Source organism: Babylonia areolata, chromosome 20 (assembly GCF_041734735.1).
Source record: "Babylonia areolata isolate BAREFJ2019XMU chromosome 20, ASM4173473v1, whole genome shotgun sequence".
NCBI classification, from domain to species: Eukaryota; Metazoa; Mollusca; class Gastropoda; order Neogastropoda; family Buccinidae; genus Babylonia; species Babylonia areolata.
The window spans coordinates 28,051,010-28,071,019 of record NC_134895.1 but is presented as its reverse complement, the minus strand read 5'-3'; the positions used below and the strand labels follow the sequence as shown (position 1 = coordinate 28,071,019).

The 20,010-nt window shown below is 43.2% G+C and overlaps 1 protein-coding gene across 1 annotated transcript; it reads right to left on the bottom strand.

Annotated features, from left to right (window-relative positions):
• Positions 1-202: 202 nt before the first annotated feature.
• On the bottom strand, positions 203-19,106 carry LOC143295368 (uncharacterized). The gene is made up of 4 exons (XM_076607026.1): positions 19,038-19,106; positions 15,370-15,496; positions 14,408-14,640; positions 203-5,775 (listed from the first exon to the last, which is right to left on the bottom strand). The coding sequence occupies exons 2-4, from the start codon at positions 15,407-15,409 to the stop codon at positions 3,868-3,870; spliced, it is 2,181 nt and encodes a 726-aa protein (XP_076463141.1). The 5' UTR covers positions 15,410-15,496; positions 19,038-19,106; the 3' UTR covers positions 203-3,867.
• Positions 19,107-20,010: the final 904 nt, after the last annotated feature.

Below are 20,010 nucleotides of genomic sequence, written 5' to 3'. Positions count from 1 at the left end.
AGAGCCCCTGCATGTCTGTCTCCATGTTCGGGGAGGCTGTACTGTAATGATCACTGGCCTGTGGTCGCTGCCTCCAAGCTGGGGTGACACCTCCCTTTGGGCAATGCTATGGATGTCGTCTGTCGCGAAGGCCAGGTCAGGAGTGCTTGTGGTAGCACGTAGGTGGATCTTCTGGACTGTTGATGAGGATCAGCTGGTTACTGATTGCCCAGTTTTCCACATCTTCTCCCTTCTTGTTGAGATCTTGGTAGCCCCAGCTGGGTGAGTGGCTGTTAAAGTCTCCTGTGATGATCCAGCTGTGGGAGTCAATGAGGATGGAGTCAAGCTGTATTTGGTTTGTAGGTGAGTAGACATTGAGGACTGTCACTGACGTGCCTGGCAACACCAACTTGACTCCCAGAAATTTTGTGTCGAGATCAGCTTGACCAGAACTCTGGGTCTCTGCCGCCGGGATGTTGTTTCTTACCAGGGTGATGAGGCCTCCCTTTGGTCTGTTCTCTCGGTCTTGTCTGAACAACTCGTAACCTCTTATGAAAAAGCGGTGAGTGTTCTTGAGGTGAGTCTCTTGGATGCAACATACATCGATTGCATTTTCACGCAGAAACCGCTGGAGCTTCTTGCGCTGTACTCCTTCCGCATTCCAGTGGACGATCCGAAGTGCTGCTTGCCCATGTGCTCCAATCTGTTCTCTCCGAAGAGTCTAAGAAGCATCGCGTCCGTGGTCGGTAGTTGTGGATAGGCCCCTTTGAGGCTGAGGGCCCCGCACCGTCTCCCCCCGGCCATGGTCCAGGAAGACGACACCACATCGGTCTAGCGTTGTCTGCGTAGCCATGTGTCGTAGAGTGCGTGCACAGCCGGTTTTGATTAGATCACGCCCCTTAGAGAGGCCATTGTGGCGCCGTCTTCGGTGATCTCCTGTTCTGGTAACGGTTTACAGTTGGCCGGGTGTTCTCTTGTGAGTTTTCCTTCTCTTGGAAGGACTGCCTGCTGCGGCTGTCGGACTCCATCTGCCCGGGTTTGAAATCAGAGTTGTCCTCCTAGACTATGTGGGTCCACGGCACCTTGTTCCATATCATTTGGTGCAACCCCCAAAGGGAGGGCTCCCCCATCCGCCACCTGGGGGACGCGCCCCTACGCCGTATAGTCCCAGCGCGAGGTATCCTTCCTTTCTATGTATGTATGAATGGATGGATGGATTTATTTACTTATCACAGGAGAGCCTACCAAATGTCTTTGAATCATACTTTTGATTCAGGTTCACGGGGACGTTGCACCCCACACCCCCAGCAGGGCCTTGCCCGTTTTCCCCGACATTGAGGCATACTGCCTGTTTCAGATAATTTCACAAATTCAGAATCTGGTCTGTGCACACACACACACACACACATACACACACTTGTGTCGCCACGTTGTCTGCACGCGCGCGCGCGCACACACACACACACACACACAAAGACAGAGAAATCGTTTAATATTGGAAACAATAAATGAATTTTTACAGCTGAACTCATTGCCGTATTGACGGCATTCAATTTTCTATTTAATTTTATTCGAGGGACTCCACTACCGCTCACCGGAGAGAGCATACATGTTTTTCCCCGCTATCCAGTCCAGTTAACTTTAACGGGATGGATAATTTTTTGGATGATTTTCTTCAGTATGCGGGCTTTGAGTGTCGTTTCCTGTGTGCAATAAGAACAGTACGGTTTTATCAATATTGATTCCGGGATTGTGTGTGTGTGTGTGTGTGTGTGTGTGTGTGTGTGTGTGTTTACTTTTTTTTTCTTTAAACTGCAATGGTGTTGATAACTGATGCACAGTATGAACAGTTCAGTATCATAGTACTTTTCGAAGACAGAAGGAAAGAAAAAACCAAGCACGTCATCGGTGAGTGACAGAAGCCCGATTCAAGAAAAGACAAAACAAAAACAGTGAGTGAAAGTCGCTTTGACAAAGAGTCCAGTATGGCTCTCCATGACAAACTTTAAGAAATAAACAACAATTTTAAAAAATTCTTTTTTTTCTTTTCTTTTTCTTTTTTTTTTTTTTTGTTACACGTCAGTACGCATAATTCAATTCTCCAGAAAACACTGCCTGTATGATGGCTTAATCATGGACACATTTTTGTACTTTTTCATGTTCAATGATTATGACGAAATGTCTTCAGTTTTTCATTGATCTACTGTTTGTATATCACTGTTAATGCAGTGTGGCGTGTACAAAAGACACTGGCAGAGCATTCACAATGTCCTCGTTCCTTATACAAGATAATGGATTAAATCATTTGACAAAGTTTCGTGCGTTTTTACATATTTGGCATACAGAAATGCAAATAGGCATACTCACACACAGACGCGCACGCACACGCACGCACGCAGACTCACACACGCACGCGTGCGCGTGTTCGCACACACACTCTCTTATAACTCCACAACCGACTTTGTGAACGTTCAAACATGAATAAGGATGATAGTTTGAGGGCTGTGGTGCTTGTGCGATGCAGACGTTTCATATGTCACAATCACCAACTGAGCTTCCTGTCCGATTAATGGTGCACATGCCTAAGAAAAAGACCTGCAATTAAACATAACAAATTGAAAATAAAAAAGCAACATCCCCGAAAGCGGAGTATGGCTGCCTATATGGCATACACGTAAAAGCCCACTCGTGTACAGACGAGTGACCGTGAGAGTTGCAGCCCACGAACGAAGAAGAAAGCAACAAAGTGTATGTGAACCAAAAAAAAAAAAAAAAAAGAATAAAAATTTAATCAATGAAATAAATGTTAGTTTCCAGGTTGATGTCCTTCCCTAAATTCTTTGTTATGACATGGAAGAGATAGTATTTTATCATTATTGTTACCAGCTGTCTTACAGGGGAAACAACAACAATTATTACACATCACTGCAATGGTGGATCACACGTCGTCAATCAAGGCTTCATAGAAACTCCTTTTTTTGTTCATAGAAATTCGGTATGTTGCATGATAATTCTGGTGATATATTCTTCTGTATCTATTCTTTATATATTTTCTGAAAACTGTGAATTCAGGCATTTAATATATATATATATATATATATATACATATCATACCTACATTTATACAGGTAAAACCTGTCACATTATTATGTAGTCAAGTACATTGTCAGTGTGGTATAAACTGTCACAGCCAAATATTACAAGTTTCTTTGTGAATCTAAAGTTTTTTATATTCTCACAGTTATTTAAGAAAACTTACAAAATGTTCCAAAAATTTATCGCGATGTGACAAGACCCAAATAAATGTTCAATTGTTTCTCTATAGCATCATTGCAAAATATGAACTTATCACTGACCAATATATCCATCTTATGATGATATTTGTAGCAAGTTTTCTATGAAATAATCTATCTGAAACCATTTAAGCTTGGTTTCCTTTTTTTTTTTTTTTTTGTATTTTATGCAAAGTGATTTTCCAAATGATGTCATTAGTTATTTCATTTCTCCACTTATTGCAACAGTTTGGTAGGATTTTATCAGCAACCAAAATGTAGTATATTTTTGTCCCTTTCTTAACACTCCTAACTATGCTCAGAGATATTCATGCATTTCTGACCTTACCATCACACGGACAAATACCCATTCTTTTGCAGTACGCTGTAATCACGCGAAGGCATCCTTGGAAATGAAGAAAAGTTGTCTGGATATCGTGAGCATTTCAGAACTGTGTGTGTGTGTGTGTGTGTGTGTGTTCTATCGATTTTGTTCACTTGTGTGGATCAACAACAATGTCAGGTCTGATCCTCTGCGTCTCTGATTCATAGAGTTATCGACATCGAACAGCGCCCGGGTCCATAACGTCAGACGGCAAGGCAAAACGTCTGTCTACTATGGCAGGGTCTTGGCATTGGCACTGGCACCAAGCTGTGTCAGAAATGTGGCCAGATCCTGGTGACCCATGGTTACGGCTTCCTGCAGAGGAGTCAGGTTGTCCGTGTTGCAGGCGTTGACATCCGCTTTCAGCTCCAGCAGGAGAGCCACCAGCTCACTGTGGCCCTCCCGGCACGCCACATGCAGGGCTGTGTTGCCCCGGGGGTCCCTGTCTGTGAGGCTGGCTCCCTGACACAGAAGGACCTTGACCAGGTTTCTGTCGCCTTGCTGACAGGCAGCGTGGAGATCTCCTTTCTTACCACAGCTTTCTAAGTCCGCAGACTCTTTCTCTACTTGATGCCTCGTAATCCAGGCCAGTTGGTGAGGAGTCATGCCTTTCTTGTTCTTTGCAATCAAGGAAGCTCCACTCTGGATGACCATCTTGATGACGTCATGCTGACCTGACTGAGCAGCAAGGTGCAGTACAGTGTTTCCCTTTTCATCTTTCTCTTCTGGTTGTTTGTCCGACAAAAGACGAAGCAGCAAGTACCATGATTTGCTGGGTGTCTGGAGAGTCAGACTGTCTTCTGTAATGTCCACTGTGATAAAAGCAGCTGGAAGAGGGAGATCAGCATCACCCAAGTAGCAGAGACTCAACCTCAGTCGTAATTTGATTTGTTCAAGTCTGGTTTTTGCATCTTCCTTCCGAAATGTTGGGACAGGTAGATTCAGTTTCAAGTCTCTTGTAAGTGGTTTGAATTTATGGTTGGAGAGATCCTTGACAAGACAGCTTGCAACCGACAGAGTGCTGTCTCCTGACTCCGCAAAGAGGATGCTGGCAAGAAGGGAGGTGAGAAGAGTTTCCGTCAGATGCCTGGTCTTTCTGACAGTGTCTGTCTGGGCAGTGAGGCACCAGTGGTTCAGGTGTATGGAGTGGTTCCACACAGACCAGTACAGCAGAGGCAGTTGGTGCATTGTGTCCATAGCATTCATCACTCGCTCTAAGCGGTTCTTCTGCTGGGAGCAGAAATCGGCAAACTCCTGAACAACGTCTATGTAAGCCAGGGATGGATGCTGACACAATTCCATCAATTCTGCATTTTTTGCCAATCCTTTGTACAGTTTCTCGCGCATCAGCTGTCTCTGGTACTCTGCTTTATTCTCCACAGCCAAGTAGGTGGAGGTAGTCACCGTGTCAGGGTCCATACGAATGTGTTGGGCCATAAACTGAGTGTCACACACCTCTAGTACAATGCCCACTGAATACGTCCTGCCGAGGGCCAACCCTGCAGCGTCATATATGAGACGGTCCATGAAACCAATGCCTCTCTCTGCTATTAGGAATCCTCGTAAGAAGTCCGCTAACTCAGCCAACTGGTGGCAAGCCATCCCCCGATAACCCAGTCGCTCCAGCTCCATTGATGTGGCAGGGGGGTCCTCTAGAAAGTGACCTTGACCCTCCAGGGTCATTGCTAAGAGGGCACAGACGACGGAGCGCGCCTGCTCATGCAGAATCATGTTAGAGATGAAGGAGGCATAGACCTGCAGGTCCGGCACAAAAGTCAGGGCAGGGTTGAGGGGATCCCGTGTCAGATAGTAGATGATCTTGGGGTCAGCCAGGTGAAACACAGACCCCTTGTCCAGCTCCTGTATATCCTGCAGGATATGGGGGTAGACGGTGAGGACAAGGAGACTGGAGAAGGTGTCGGGGGAAGGGGAAGGTTTGTTCCACAGCTGCTGTGTACTGTAGAGGAAGTTAATGTAGCTGATGTATCTCTCTCTGCAACAGCGCAGATAGCCCAGGTTGCCATCCTCCGTGCAAATGGTGCGTTCAGTTCGCTTCAGGAGGTGCAGCAGGTGGGAGTGACAAATGTGAACAAACCGTGTATAGTTCTTGGACGTGTAGCCTCGCTGTGAGAATAACAGCTGCACAATACAGTCAACAACTGTGGGATCTGAAAACTGAATGTGCAGTCTCACACTCATTTGCACTCTCTCTCTCTCTCTCTCTTCTTCCTGTGTATTGAATATGACTTTTTAAAAACAAGTTTACAATATGCAAGGAAACTATTCTTTCATTCGTTTATCTAATCTGTTGTAGACTATGGTTCTATACTTTGGGATTCGACCAGCAATAATCTGCTTAATTCGTTGATAGGCATCTACAAAAGAGCTGTTAAAAATAACTATTTACAAATCAACCTCTCTGACAGATTCTGACTATAAACAAGCAGACATCCTCCCTCTCAAAGCTAGACTTTTATATATTAAATGCCTCTTCATGCTTAAAATATTCCATGGTAATGCTCCGTCTCCCTTAGTAAACATGATTTTTGACAATTGCATAAAATCAATCTCCTCTTTACAATTACTTTATGTAAATCAAGTCTTTCATATTCTGGGCGTTGGTTATGGAATCATTTCACTGGAAATCTAAAAGGTGAAAATGTCCAGGATGGTTCTGAGATTGTATCTTACATGGGTTTGGGTTTTGTGTGTATGTTCCAGGTGTGATGCTTTATCTTTGGTGTGCTAGGCAGGAAATGTGTGCTGCTTAGTGTGTGCTGCTTAGTAGGCACTGCTGAGTCTGTGCTACTAAATGTATGGTGAACTGCTTGATTAAGAGCTGTGCATTGCTTGAAGATGCTTATGATTTAGAAGGAACTGCTTAGTGCTTAGCAGGAAATGTGTGTTGCTTTGATCTATTTGAGTTAGTGCTGCTATGTGCTGATTAGTTCTGCTTATTCTTGGGTTATAGTAAACACTTTGTAAAAAAAACAAAGAAAACCAACACTAAATGTGGTATTCGTATTGGTATAGGTATGAGGAGAGAATGTGAGTGAGTGTGTGCATCATCAATATCCCAACTCTGTTTCTCTGTCGAACCCCCTTTTCTGCAACTTCATGTTGCCGACAGAGTAAGCAGGTAGAGTGTTTTCCCTGACAGGACAGGCAGGCAGAGTGCTTTCCCTGACAGAATAGGCAGGCAGAGTGTTTTCCCTGACAAGATAGGTAGATAGAGTGTTTTCCCTGACAGGATAGGCAGGCAGAGTGTTTTACCTGACAGGATAGGCAGGTAGAGTGTTTTCCTGCAACAGGATAGACAGTTTAAGTGTTTAGTAGAACTTAAGCAGCACACAATCCAGTAGCACAGCCCAGTAACAAAGTCACAAAGTCCAGAGACGACAACCCCAACCCCTCGGCACAAGAGTTTCCCATGGGGTGGTATGTGGCACCCACACTGCCAGTGTTTACTGGTGAGCCAGGCTGAGGACTTTGTCGCTGAGGTGAAGAGGGTCCTGGCTGCATACACCATGGAAAACGAGATGGCTGCATACTTCATCTACAGCCATCTGCAGGGAACAGCACATGGGGAGCTGATGCTGCAGGACCTTGAGGAAACCAGCACCCCAGAGAAGGTGACCAACATTCTGTTCGAAGTATTCGGTGATGGATGTGTCACCACATTGCTGTCCATTCTTTTCAGCAGGGTGTAGCATCCAGTGGAGTCCATTTTGGACTACTCCCATGTTTTGCACAGCATGGAGAGAGCCATACATATGAAGACCACAGGAGCCCTCACCACTGAGATGCTGAGGGACAACTTCATCAATGACCTTCTGGGTAGCGAGGCGGAAGCCTCAGACCACCTTCATCCAGTCTAGGGATGAAGCCCTAATGCTGCAGAGAGAGCTGGAAGAGGACCAACAACAGCAAAAGACCAGGGAACAGATGGAGACTGTTGTTACAGGAAAGTGTTAGGTCCATGCAGGGGTAATGTCAGGGTTAGTCAGTCAGAGAGATGAGGTTTCAGATAAGAATTGGGCTTTGGGCAAAAAGAACAGGAGAAATGTTAGGGAAAGGAAAAGTCAGTCATGGGGAGTTGGATTTCTCCAAACAAGGTAGGTAAGGATTCCCACAAGGAAAAGCACTAACATTCCCACAATGAGAACCAAAGAGACTTTCCCAATGGTCTCAAGAGGCAGGATCGGAGTCCAAAAGAAAAGGTTCCAGTCAGGACGATAAGTGACTGCAAAGTTGATCCTTGCCCAGGTGAATGGGTGCTGCTGCCCATACCACCTGATCCAGGAATTGCTGGTTCCTGTGCTCAAGAGGAGAGCAAAGGTGACAGAGACTGCCAGGATTTAGCCAACTCTCCTGGAGGTCACAAAACAGGTGTTCACTGAAGTGGTTTGGTCATGTCACACGCTCCTCTGGTCTTGCTAAAACAATCTTACAAGGCACAGTGAGGGGAGGAAGAAGAAGAGGCAGACAAAGGAAGAGATGGGAGGACAACATTCGAGAGTGGACAGGCATGGAGCTGAGAGACACCCTGAGAGTGGCCGAGAGACACGAGGACTGGAGAAAGGTGGTTGACAAAGCTTCGAAGGCGCCCCAAAGGATTCGGAATCTGAGGGATCGGTGACAGTGACGGTGAGCACCAGGTCTCAATTGAAGCCTGGTCATGAGCAGGTGCTAGAGTGCCAGGTAAAACTGACAGGCACATGAGTAAGAAACTGTCAGGGTTAACTTGTAGAGCTAGTGACAGGGTTAGTGCTAGCCATCTGGCAGTGGCTAAGGTAGCTGTAGCCTGCAAGGGGAATGCTGCAGGTGGGGGAAGTTGTGTATATAATAATGTTTTGGTTTGGTTGGGAGTTTACATCATTCCAGGTCATATGGTTGTTGATGTGTGTCAGCTGGAAATTTTATGTTGGTTTCCATGTTTTATGAATGTTCATGTTTTTCAGTTGAACATCATGTGTTGATTTTCAGGTTATATAGTTGTGCATCTTCCACTTTTAATTCTTTATGCTTTTCTGGGTTATGGCTGTATATGCACTGCTTTTCTTTTTTTGAAATGTCGCATTTTTGTTGGTTGCTTTATGTTCAAGGATACATGTTGATCACAGAATGTTTACATTTTTGGTGTGTTTTTTTTTGTGTGTTTTTTTTTTACAGATTGAGAAAGAGAACAAGTCTCTCTAATAGAATGAACTGATGACAGAATAGGTCAGCATGTGGTCAGCAGCAATGAGGACATTGCTTTCAAAAACAGTGGGTGGGTGTTATAGTGCGTAGGCAGTGTCACCTACACCACCACCCCTGAGTTGTTAAACAATGAGAGCACTGAGAGTCAGTCCTATGTTATAAATAGTTTTGCTGTTTACCAGAGACAAGTTGGTAGTTATGATTGCCATTTACTTGTGCCAGTGGAACACTTTGTGGAGACAAAGTGGAGATTTCTTTGGTCATGGTAACATAGTTTTTATTGTATGATGGGTAACATGAGTTGAACACTCAAAGTCGTATCAGTCAGTCCTATGTTTGCTGCATATTGGGGGTTGATAATATTTACATATTCAAAGTGGTATTTATGGTTCCAGTGTAATTAATTGTGTCTGTGGAGACAAAGTAGAGAGTTGTTTGGTCAAAATGGAAACACACAGTCATTGTTGTATGGTATTTACAGGACTTGATAGGCACTGAGAGTTGTATTGGTCAGTCATACCTTTGGTGCACAGTATTTATGTCACTGTTGGTGGCATGCAAGCTAAAAGGAGCTTGTTTTACCTCACACAGATCTCTGTGTGAGATAATTCCATACTGTTGGACATGTGATGAAAGGTGTTGATGATTGTTATATATAAGCCTTTCATGTGAGTGATATCCAGGATGTTTTTGAGATTGTATCTGAACTGGGTTTTGGTTTTGTGTGTATGTTCCAGGTGTGCTGCTTTATCTAGGGTGTGCTAGGCAGGAAATGTGTGCTGCTTAGTGTGTGCTGCTTCATGTAGGATGAACTGCTTGATTAAGGGCTGTGTATTGCTTGAAGATGCTTATGGTTTAGAAGGAACTGCTTAATGCTTAGCAGGAAATGTGTGCTGTTTAGTTCTGTTTATTCTTAGGTTAGAGTTGTTATAGTGTGCCGGCAATGTCAACTACACTGGCCCACCCTGTTCCCCTTCACCCCCTCCCCCGCCCCCCCCCCCCCCCCCCCTGACCCCCCCCCCCAATCCCCCACACCTCTTTCTCATCTCCCTCCCCTGTCCATCCAAAGTTCATCATTTGTATTTGTATTTCTTTTTATCACAACAGATTTCTCTGTGTGAAATTCAGGCTGCTCTCCCCAAGGAGAGCGCACTGCTACACTACAGCGCCACCCTTTTTTTTATGTGTGTGTGTATTTTTTCATGCGTGCAGTTTTTTTTAATTTATTTGTTTTTCCTAACATGCGGTTGGCTCAATGATGTCGGGCAGTGCTGTGCTCCACACCCCCTCTCACCCCCCTCTCCCTTCCTGTTCCCTACCCCCCTGTCTTTGTCGGTCATTTCACTCAGTCACAGAGCCCAGCTGTGTTTACTGTATGACCTAACCACTTTGCCTGAGAGGCTTGTCAAGTGCAATAAGCATCGCACACAGCATGCTCATATTGTAATCTGAATGCAGATCTGAACATTTCAGTACGGTGGTCTGCCTTTCAAGTTGTCCCCCACCTCTCCTTTACACACATAACTGGACCCATAGATGGTGGGATTTCAGAATGTGGGCTATGGAAAATTCACGCTAAATGTATCTTTGACCGAGCCAGCTAACATGCACTGAGTTGTATCGTCCCCTCTCCCGTATCTCTAATAACAATAATAATACTAATGGATACTTATATAGCACACTATCCAGAAATCTGCTCTAGGTGCTTTACAAAAATACTTTTGTCACACAACACATTACATGAATGTTAAATACACACACCAAAATGAGACTAAAGAATTTACACACACACACACACACACACACACAATAATAATAATAATAATGGATACTTATATAGCATCAATGTTACATACACACACTAAAATGTGACTACACACACACACACACACACACACACACACACACACACACACACACACACACTGCATACATACATTTTAACATACATGTGTATCTAACAGCCACCGTAACACATACACATAGGCAGGCACAAACTTACATAAACACACGCACACACAATACACATTCATATACATGCATGTAGTTATGTACACATACATATGTATACACACACAGTCAAGCACAGCTAACGCAAGAAAGTGGACCTGCCACAATTGAACTTATTGCTGAGGGAAAAGGTGAGTTTTGAGACGAGATTTAAAAGATGCGAGGGAATCAGAATGACGGAGGTTATCAGGGAGCTTGTTCCACGTCTTTGGCGATTGAAAAGAAAACGATCTGTGTCCATAGGTCTTACTTCTGACGTGAGGTATCCTAAGAAGTCGAGTATCAGAGGAAGAACAGAGCTGGCGAGACGGGGTATAGATATGGAGGAGTTCAGAAAGATACTTGGGGCCAGATCTGTTGACTGCAGAAAAGGTCAGAGTGGATAGCTTATAGTCTATTCGATCAGAAACAGGCAACCAGTGGAGAGACTGAAGGAGAGGAGAAACATGGTCAAATTTAGAAGCTCTGCAAATGAGTCTGACAGCGTTATTCTGATTTCGTTGGAGTCTGTCTGACAGATATTTGGGAAGGCCGGCCAAAAGAGAATTGCAGTAATCCAATCTTGAGAGAACCAGAGAGCATACAAGTGTCTTGGTTGCATCGGTTGAGAGATAGTGGCGGACAGAGCTGATTCTACGCAGTTCCAAATAGGCAACTTTACAGATATTGGAAATGTGCTGTTGGAAGGAAAGAGACTGGTCTAGGATTACACCAAGACTGTGAACAGAAGGAGAAAGTGAAACAGGTGTGCTACTGATCAGAACAGAGTCAGGAAAGGAAGGATTTTAACGAAACTTCTTTGGACAGGTTATCATAAATTCAGTCTTATCATCATTTAATTGCAGCTTTTTGAGAGTCATCCAGTCAGGTAGAGTGTTATTGGAACTTAGCAGCAAACAGCCTAGTAACACAGCCCGTTAACAAAGCCCAGTAATACAACCCAATAACAAAGCCCAGAGCACAGGAGTCTCCCATGGGGTGGTATGCAGCACCCACACTGGTAGTGTTCACTAGTGAGCCTGACAAGCTGTCAGCTGAGGACTTCATTGTGACAGTGAAGAGAGCCCTGGCTGCATACACCATGGGGGACGAGATGGCGGCATTCGTTATTTACAGCCATCTGCAGGGAACCGCACAGTAAGAAATACAACTGTGGGGCCTTGAGAGAAGAGTGACCAACATTCTGCTGGGGGAGTTCGGTGATGAACGATGTGTCACCACATTGCTGTCCATTCTTTTCAGCAGAGTGCAGCAGCTGGAGGAGTCCCTTACGGCCTACTCTCATGCCCTGTGCAGCATAGAGAGAACCATCTAGATGAAGATCATGGGGCCCTCACCACTGACATGCTGAGGGACTACTTCATCAATGGCCTTCGGAACCCCCTGCTGAAAAGGGAGCTGCACCAGGTAGTAAGGAGGAAGCCACACACCACTTTCATCAAGGCGAGAGATGAAGCCCTGAGGTTGTGGTGAGAGCTGGAGGAGGACCAACAACAGCAACAGGCCAGGGAACAGATGACACAGGTGGAGGACAAACTGTTGCTATTACAGTATTAGAAGAAAATATTAGGTCCATGCAGGGGTTAATGTCTGGGCTAGTCAGTCAGACAGATGAGATTTTGGATAGGAACAGGGTTTTGGGCAAAAGGAAAAGGGTTTAAGTCAGGAAATGGAAAAGTCAGTCAGCAGTGGGGATTTCCCCAAACCACTAAGTAGGTAAGAATTTTCCCAATAAGAGGCACAAGGATTTCCACAATGATATGAAAAAGAAGAGAATTCCACAATGGTCTCCAGATACAGGATCAGGGTCCAAAAGAAGAAATTCCAGTCAGGATGATAGGTGACTGCAAAGAAGAATCCTGCCAAGGTGAATGGGTGCTGCTGCCCATGCCACCTGATCCAGGAATACCTGGTACATGTGCCACAAGGGAGGGCACAGGTGATGGAGACTGCCAGGATGCAGTTGAGTCTCCCAGATGGTCAGACAAGCCGGTGTCCACCGGTTTGTGTGGGGCTAGCACCAGGTCTCATCCAAAGCCTGGTGTGCATGGGTTATGCGCAGGTGCTATGATGCTAGCTCAAATTGACAGGTGTGGTAAACTGTTAGGGTGTAGGGCGAGTGCGAGGAATAGGGTTTATGCAAGCTGTCTGGCACTGGCTAATGTTGTTGCAGAAGCCTGTTGAGGGTAATTTGTTGAAGAGCAAAATTGTGTGCCTTGTTATGTTGTTGTTGTTTGTTTTTTTGTTGTTGTAGTTGTTGTTGCTTTTCTCCATTCCAGGGCTTGTTGTCACTGATGTGTGTCAGCTGGACATTTTTTAAAATCTTTTTTTATTGGTTTCCAGGATGTCTGACTTAGTAACTGTTCATGCTTTAGTTGGAATTTGTATACCTCTTTGCTGTTTTATGGCTGGGTATTTTTCGGTTACATTTTTTTAAAATATGGTTTTCTGGGTTATGGTGTTTATGTACTGCTTTATCATTCTGAAATGTTTCATTTTTTAGTGGTGTTTTTTGTTGTTGTATGTGTGTTTTTTTGTTTGTTTTTTAGCCCGATGTCCTCATTTCCACATGTTTTTGTTTTTGCTAATGTTTGGGTAGAACTAGTCTCCCTATTAGCACAAACTGATGACAGCATTGGTCAGCATGTGGTCAGCCACAATGAGGACATTGCTTTCAAAAGCAGGGGGTGGGTGTTATAGTGTGTCGGCAATGTCAGTTACACCACCCCCACCCTGTTCCCTTTCCCTCCCATATCCCTTCTGCCCCCATCCCATCTCATCTCCCTTCCCTCTCCGTCCAAATTCATATGATTGGCTCTAAGATGTTGTGCAGCACTGTGCTTCACCCCCCCCCCCCCCCAACCCCCCACCCCCATCCCCCCTCAGCCCCCCCATCCCCTCCCTTCCTGTTCCCTACCCCCCTGTCTTTGTCGGTCATTTGACTCAGTCATGGACCCAAGCTGTGTTTGCTGTATGGCCTAACCACTTTGCCCAAGTGGTTTGTCAAGTGCGATACGCATCACACGCAGCATGCTCATATGCTGATGTGAATGCAGATCTGAACATTTCAGTAGTGCAGTCTGCCTTTCAAGGTGTCCCCCATCTCCCCTTCTCACACAGAGCTAGGGTAGATGGCGGCACTTCAGAATGTGGGCACGGGAAAATTTATGTCCAATCTATCTTTGATGGAGCCCCTTTTTACATAGTAAACACACAATAAAAACCATTCAGTGTGGCTCTTCTATTGGTATGAGGAGAGAGTGCATCATCACCATCCCTCTCTGTTCCTCTTGAGCCCCTTTTTTCTAACGCATGTATATATGTGAGAACCACAATCATAGGATATGCAGTAAATCTTTCTTTCATGCTTGAGCAGTTGCACATATACACATTCTCTGTCTCATTCACACAGTCACTATACACATCCTTTTTTCTAAGACTTGTACACACACAACACACACACATACACACACACACACATCTATATAGAATTACACACACACACACACACACACACACACACACACACACATGCGCGCAACGTTTGCACACCTGCTACCTTATGTATGGCATCGGCCAGGCGAGTTTTGCCGCTGCCTGGTGGTCCACAGATGATCAGACGGCCGTGTTTGAGGAGAATGTCCAGGGCAGCATTCAGGTCAGCCGTGCTGACCACAACGGTACCATCCCTCTCTGTCCCCTGCTTCTCTCCCCTCTCCTTGAGCAGGTTGAAGGGAAAGTGCTGGCCTGGCACAGGCCTCACTGCTGTCAGCCCGGGACCAGGAGGGGGGTCTGAAGGTGTTATCATCATCATTTTATCATTATCATCATAGGTCTCACTTCATTTTGTTTATCAACAAGCAGCTTATTGCCATTTTAGGAACAGTGGTGGTGGTGGTAGTGGTGTGTGTGTGTGCGTTTGTATGTTTGTGTTTGTGTGTATTAGAGTGTGAATGTATGTGTGTGTGTGTGTGTGTGTGTGTGTGTGTGTGTGTGTGGCAGATAGATCTTCAGTGGGTACTGTAAAACTACAAGAAAGACCATTGTATGGACCTTTTCTATCCAGAATTCTATTCAGTTGATTATATCAACAGAGGATAAATTTTACAGTCTTAATACACATGCATTCATTCTTGATATTTCGGGAAAGCTCTGTTTAACTCCACAACAGTTTTCTTTCCTTCTGTCACAAGGTATTCTGTTCCCAACTTCTCAGTATCCATTACTGCCAAGTTGAAACCCAAATAGCACTACTTAAAACTTATAATTTGGGGCCATCATAACCTTTTGTTCATGTTTCCCCTTTTTTTTCAGATTTAACACTAAACTGCATGCTAACACAACAATACTTCAGTATATTAAATAGTGGGGAAGACAGACAGAGAGAGGGGGGGATGGGGGGACACACACACACACACACACACACACACACACACACAGGGTGAGAGAGAGAGAGAGAGAGAGAGAGAGAAACAAAAACAAAAACAAAAACAAAAAACATAAAATTTTTAAAGTCCCCACCAGCATTGTTGGGGCAGTGTTGCGAGGATGATGATGACATAGTCCAGCCAGATGTTGTTACCACACTGGAGTTAAGTTGTTTGTATTGTCACCTACAGCTGTGAGGTGAAGGGCATTGTGAATAGGCCTGCAGAAAGAAGATATCTTAATACCATAAACGTGGACAAAAGCAGAGAATGAGAAACACACTGACTGATAGAGAAAGAGAGAATGAGAGATAATGAGCAAATAAATCTTTTTAATGAGGGAAGTGGAATAAGCATGAATAGGCTATGCTTTTTTACATCCAGTCCTCGAGGCAAAGAGAAAATTGTATCAAAATAATCATAAAAATAAGAAAGGGTTATTAAAGTCCATATGGGACATCTGGACAAACTCAGATAGATACACATACATAAACATGCCTTCAGTTTCAGTTTATCATGGAGGCATCACTGTGTTTGGACAAATCCATATATGCTACACCACATTTGCGAGGCAGATGCCTGACCAGCAGCATAACCCAACATACTAGTGAGGCCTTTGGTGCATGCATATGTGTATCAATCAAAGTGGATTTCTTCTACAGAATTTTGCCAAAAGACAACAATTTTATTGCTCTAGATTCTTTTTCAGTGCACCAAGTGCATGCTACACATGGGACCTCAGTTTATGGTCTCATCCAAATGACTTGACACACAGTTTTATTTTCCAGTCAAACTTGGGAGAAGGGGTGAGACCAGGATTCAAACCCAGACCCTCAAGGACACAGTGTTGGCAAATAAGCATCTTAACCATTCTGCCACCTTCCTCTCCACATGTATATAATCATATGACTGTACATATATATGCAGACAGATTCAGATATGTACATTGTGCTTGAAGAGATAGGGAGAGAGAGAGAAAGAGGGGGGCGGAGGGGCAAGTGGGGGGGGGGGGGGGGACAGAGAGAGTGATGGGAGAATGAAGAGAGTGGAAACAGAGGCAGTCATACTGAAACAGAGAGAAAGAACCAAAGGAAGAGGGCAATTTCTAACAAAATCACTTGAAGGTGTTGGCAAATTCTTTCATATGTAGCCGGGTTGGCTACAATCTTCGTTGGGCCAGCTTTGCAGACGACTTTTGTGACTCGCCGAAGGTTACTAAGGAAGTTTGTAAATCGGTCACAAGTTATCTCCCTTTACAGGGAACCCTACGATTTTTCATCAATTTGTTAAATTATAACACTTCCTTATAGATGAGATTATAGTTTTTATGATATTGGACTTCAGAAAGATCATACTTCTCAACTGTAATGATATCATTTGGCCAGGTAGCCTATAACTCTTTTAAACTAATATTTATGTGAATGAATTTTGGCGCGATCTTCGAAATCCACTCAGTTGAAACATATAAAATACCTTCGTTTTCTATAAATCGATGTAGTTGCCGTGGAATTTAGATTGTGCATTAAATTGTAAATGATTAAGCTTTCTTCTCGTGTACCGCTTTCCGTGTACACCTAAGTTATAGGCATGCGATAGTACGAAATGTCTGACAGCATTTCGGCCCCACAAAACTATCTCTTCTTCAAGCCATTGGAATTCGTCAGTGCCGATTTGAGCAAAATACGGTTTTACAATACCTAGACATTTTTATAGCGTGTCTTGCAGATGTTTGCATTTCTGTTATCAATCTGATTCGTATCATACATGTATAGTTGTGTTGTTGTTGGTTAAAACGAAGTATTTCATTGTCGATCACAACCTTTTTTTTTTCTTTTTTTTTTCTTTTCTTTTTTTGCAACCGGTCTGCAGAAACCCCCCCAAAAATGTAGCAAAATAATCAACGAGTTGATTGTGGCTACACAACAGAAGAATAAGTGCCAAAAACACCGCCAAGCGGTGCCGACACGGAAGCTGTCCGTTGAGTTTTCTCTTGAATTCTGACATAAAAAATCTTTACTCTAGAAGCAGATTCTATAGATGATTTTTATATAGTTGGAAATTCAGGATTTTCAGTTACTTAACTGTTGCAATTATATTACATATCCCGACGTATTAATTGTTGTAATGTACAAAAATGATACATGAACTCGTTAAAAGCTCGTCAACTGAGTTCATTCAGTGACTCTTTTTGTTTACAGTTTTTACCTACATAATTTTGTAGAAAATGGTTTAGCTTAAGAAAATGCTCATCTCTTGTAGTCTTGTGTGATATGTAATATGTCTATGTTAGTTCCCCAAGCCGAAAGTCAGAAGCCACTAAATTTGGTCAAACAAAACTGAAAAGCTGCTTCCTTTGTTTGTTTGTTTGTAGAAGGGCATTTCCTATCTACATCAGAGTTCTAACATGTCGTATGTCAGCAAATTGATTATTTGGGTTCACATACAAAGCTTATCACATTTTACAATTTTTGGTCTACCTGTTGTGTCTCAGTGTTACAGCTCAAGAAATATGTTTGTTTGCGGTGTGTGTGTGTGTGTGTGTGTGTGCATGCGTGTGTGTGTGTGTGTGTGTGTGTGTGTGTGTGTGTGTGTGTGTGGTGTGTATGTGTGCCAGCGTGTGTGTGTGTGTGTGTGTGTGTGTGTGTGTGCTCATCATCCATCCCCAGCTTTCATTTCCTTTTTGTCCTGTCTGAGATACATGCAGTGTTGTCCCTTCTTCAAATACTTGTGACCACGAAATTTATTTTTTTTAAATAATAATAATAATAAAATCAACCCTTCATGCAATTCAGTTTTGCAAAGGAAAACCAAACTGGGAATCCATTTAGAAGTTCAAAATGCTAAACTCTGGAGTTCTGCTTGTGTGTCCCCTGACTTGACATGCATGATAATTATGACTGCACATGGCTGACAACACACACTTGGAATGAAGCAGTTTCAGTGTCAGTTTAAGTTTCTCAAGGAGGTCTCATGGCCTTTGGACTAATCCACGTACACCGCACGTACACATCTGCTTGGCAGATGCCTGCATGACCAGTATCATAACCAAACCTTAGTCAAGTCAGGCCTTGATAGCATGCATATATACTTGTGTACCTATCAGAGCGGATTTCTTCTACTGACTTTTACCAGAGCACAATACTTTTGTTGCCATGGACCTCAGTGTCAAACCAAGACCCTCACAGACTCTCTGTATTGGCAGAGGAGTGTCTTGACCATTCTGCCACCTTCTTCCTTGTCACGGCGCAAGTGTAAGCACGTTGATTTGGGAATTCCCGATTACTTTTTTTTTTTTTTTTTAATCCTCACCCCTTTCAACTCTGCACACACACACACACACACACACGGTCACACGCACACATAATTATTTCCACTGCTTTGTCTGAACCAACAATTTTGAATTGTTGCAAATAATGTAAATCTGATCTGATATCGGCTACTGGAAGTGTATGCATCAATTGTGTGCCCGACCATTTAAAATCAAATGATGATTCATATCATACAAAGTATGTAGCGTGAAAAAATAGGCACACTCCACATCCCAGTTACTCAACATGTGCAAATCCAAGCGGGAACAAGAACAGAAGACAAATCTTCAAATTAGATCGAAATAAGCGGAAGCTTTTTCTCACACGTTTAGCACGCACAAAACGTTAAGCCGTAACATATCTAAATGCAAATTTCAAACGTTAGATATTACCGACAGTCTGTGTTGATGAAAAATTATATATAGTTTTGATTAGCTGTAAGCGTGCATTTTACCTTTCAGTTTTCCGCTTTATGTACACTTTCCGCACAGTTCACTCATAGAAATGGCGTCTCTCGTGTTCGCTCAGCGTATGAGTTTCTGTAAAGCGAATTGTCTCCATTCTGAAAATCATATATTTGTTTCGTAGTTTCTCTGTATACCTTCTTTCTTTCATATTGTTAGTTTCAAAATCAACATAACAGAAAATGTATGGAAACTTGTTTATTTTAAAACGCACTATTTTTCTTTGCGGTTATGTATACATTGTGCTTGGGTTAAAAGGGAAATCCCCCATTGGGTTCCACACTTTCTGATTCACAGATAACAGATAATATCAAATACGATATGATAAGATCTGATTGAACTTTATTGTCTGTAAATGCACAGAAATGTGCATTTTGGTTCGAGTACATAAACATTAAATACATATAACACAATCACTTTTAGAACATCAACATTCATGAATAACTGCATGGAGTTACAATGGTTTTAGGGAGCTGTCACTTTTAAAGCATAAATATTCATTAAAAAAAAAACGCAAGACAATAACTTGAGTAATAAAATTAACATTGACCAGGTAAGAAAAACCATGTCATTGACACTGAAGTATAAGATAATGGTAAACATGTACACAGTGCAATTTACCCAAAAACATTCATGAAGATACTTAAATTATTCATTGCAATAGCTTAATTTATGAATGAAATTAATGTAGACCACATAAGAAAGCATGCCCTATAACACATCAAATAGATAAATAAATGAAATATGAAATTTAAAAAAAGATAAGATAAAAAAAACAAAAAACCAACTCACATACACACCCAGTCAAAGCGCCTACCCTCAACACTCCATCCACACACACATGCACATCAGATCAGTTTCAGTTTCAGTAGCTCAAGGAGGCGTCACTGCGTTTGGACAAATCCATATACGCTACACCACATTTGCCAAGCAGATGCCTGACCAGCAGTGCAACCCAGTGCG